The sequence below is a fragment of the Lepidothrix coronata genome, unplaced genomic scaffold (assembly GCF_001604755.1).
Source record: "Lepidothrix coronata isolate B3197 unplaced genomic scaffold, Lepidothrix_coronata-1.0 Scaffold409, whole genome shotgun sequence".
NCBI lineage: Eukaryota > Metazoa > Chordata > Aves > Passeriformes > Pipridae > Lepidothrix > Lepidothrix coronata.
In genome coordinates this window covers 96022-97263 of record NW_016690589.1, presented here as the reverse complement: position 1 = coordinate 97263, position 1242 = coordinate 96022, and the positions used below count along the sequence as shown (strand labels likewise).

General features: G+C 61.1%; 1 protein-coding gene across 1 annotated transcript in view; it reads left to right on the top strand.

Annotated features, from left to right (window-relative positions):
* LOC108509814 (dysferlin-like) overlaps window positions 1-1242 on the top strand; it is a 33407-nt gene that overhangs the window by 2455 nt on the left and 29710 nt on the right. The window contains exon 2 of the mRNA XM_017839400.1: window positions 839-974. Within this exon, the coding sequence (XP_017694889.1) occupies window positions 839-974 (136 nt within the window). The remainder of the gene's footprint in view (window positions 1-838; window positions 975-1242) is intronic.

Genomic DNA, 1242 nt, shown 5'->3' with positions numbered 1-1242 from the left:
AGGTGTTCCGGGTGTCCTGCCCTGCCCACGGGGGGATGGGGGTGGAATTGGGACCACCCTGACCCCCTTGGGCTGGGGCTTTGTCCTGCACCCCCCCCCCCCCCCCCGCAGCTGCAGGGGTGGGAGGGCAGGGATGTCATGGATTCGTGGGATGGGATGGGTTGGGGGGATATTAAGGATCATCCAGTTCCATGGGCAGGGACACCTTCCGTTAGCCCAGGTTGTTCCAACCTGGCCTTGGACACTTCCAGAAATCCAGGGGCAACCACAGCTTCTCTGGGAATTCCATCCCAGCCCTTCAGCATCCTCACAGGGAGGAATTCCTTCCCAATATCCCACCCAAATCTCCCCTTTTCCAGTGGGAAGCCATTCCCTGTGTGCTGTCCCTCCATGCCTTGTCCCCAGTCCCTCTCCAGCTCTCCTGGAGCCCCTTCAGCCCTGCCAGGGGCTCTCAGCTCTCCCTGGAGCCTTCTCTTGTCCAGGGGAACCCCCCCAGCTCTCCCAGCCTGGCTCCAGAGCAGAGGGGCTCCAGAACCCTGGAATGGGTTGGGTTGGGAGGGACCTTAAATCCCATTGATTCCACCCCCTGCCATGGGCAGGGACACCTTCCCCTATCCCAGGTTGCTCCAGGTCCCATCCAACCCGGCCTGGGACACTTGCAGGGCTGGAGCCTGCCTTCATCTCCTGAGCTATTTATGGGATATCTTGCACTTCCCTCTTGTTTCCCCTGGAATTCAGAGCTGGGTGATGCAGAGCCCGAGCTGGAGTCTCTGGTCCCGGGGAGCGACCCGGGACACCCCGGGGTGTGGGGTGTGGGGGTGGTTCTGGGGGTTCCCAGGCGGGCAGCTCCTCATTCCCACCCCCCAGGAAGCCAGCCTGGCACGGCTCCAGCTGGCCCTGCAGTCCCAGGTGCCCCCGGCCGAGCTGGAGGTGCTGGGGAACCAACTGCTGGACGGGGTCATCGCCGACTGCAGGTACCGCCCGGCCTGCCCCCACTGCCTGCCCCGCAAAGGACCCCTGCTTTGGCCTCACCCTTTGTTTTCCCTGCCTTTTCTCCCCCCTGCCTTTTTTCCCTGCCTTTTTTCCCCCCTTTTTTCCCACCTTTCCTCCCCCCTTTTTCTCCTCCCTCTTTTTTACCACCGGTTTTTTTCCCCACCCTTTTTTTCCCAGCCTTATTTTTCACCCCTCTTTTTTTTCCCCTGCCTTTTTTCCTCACCTTGTTCCGCTGCCTTTTTTCCCCAA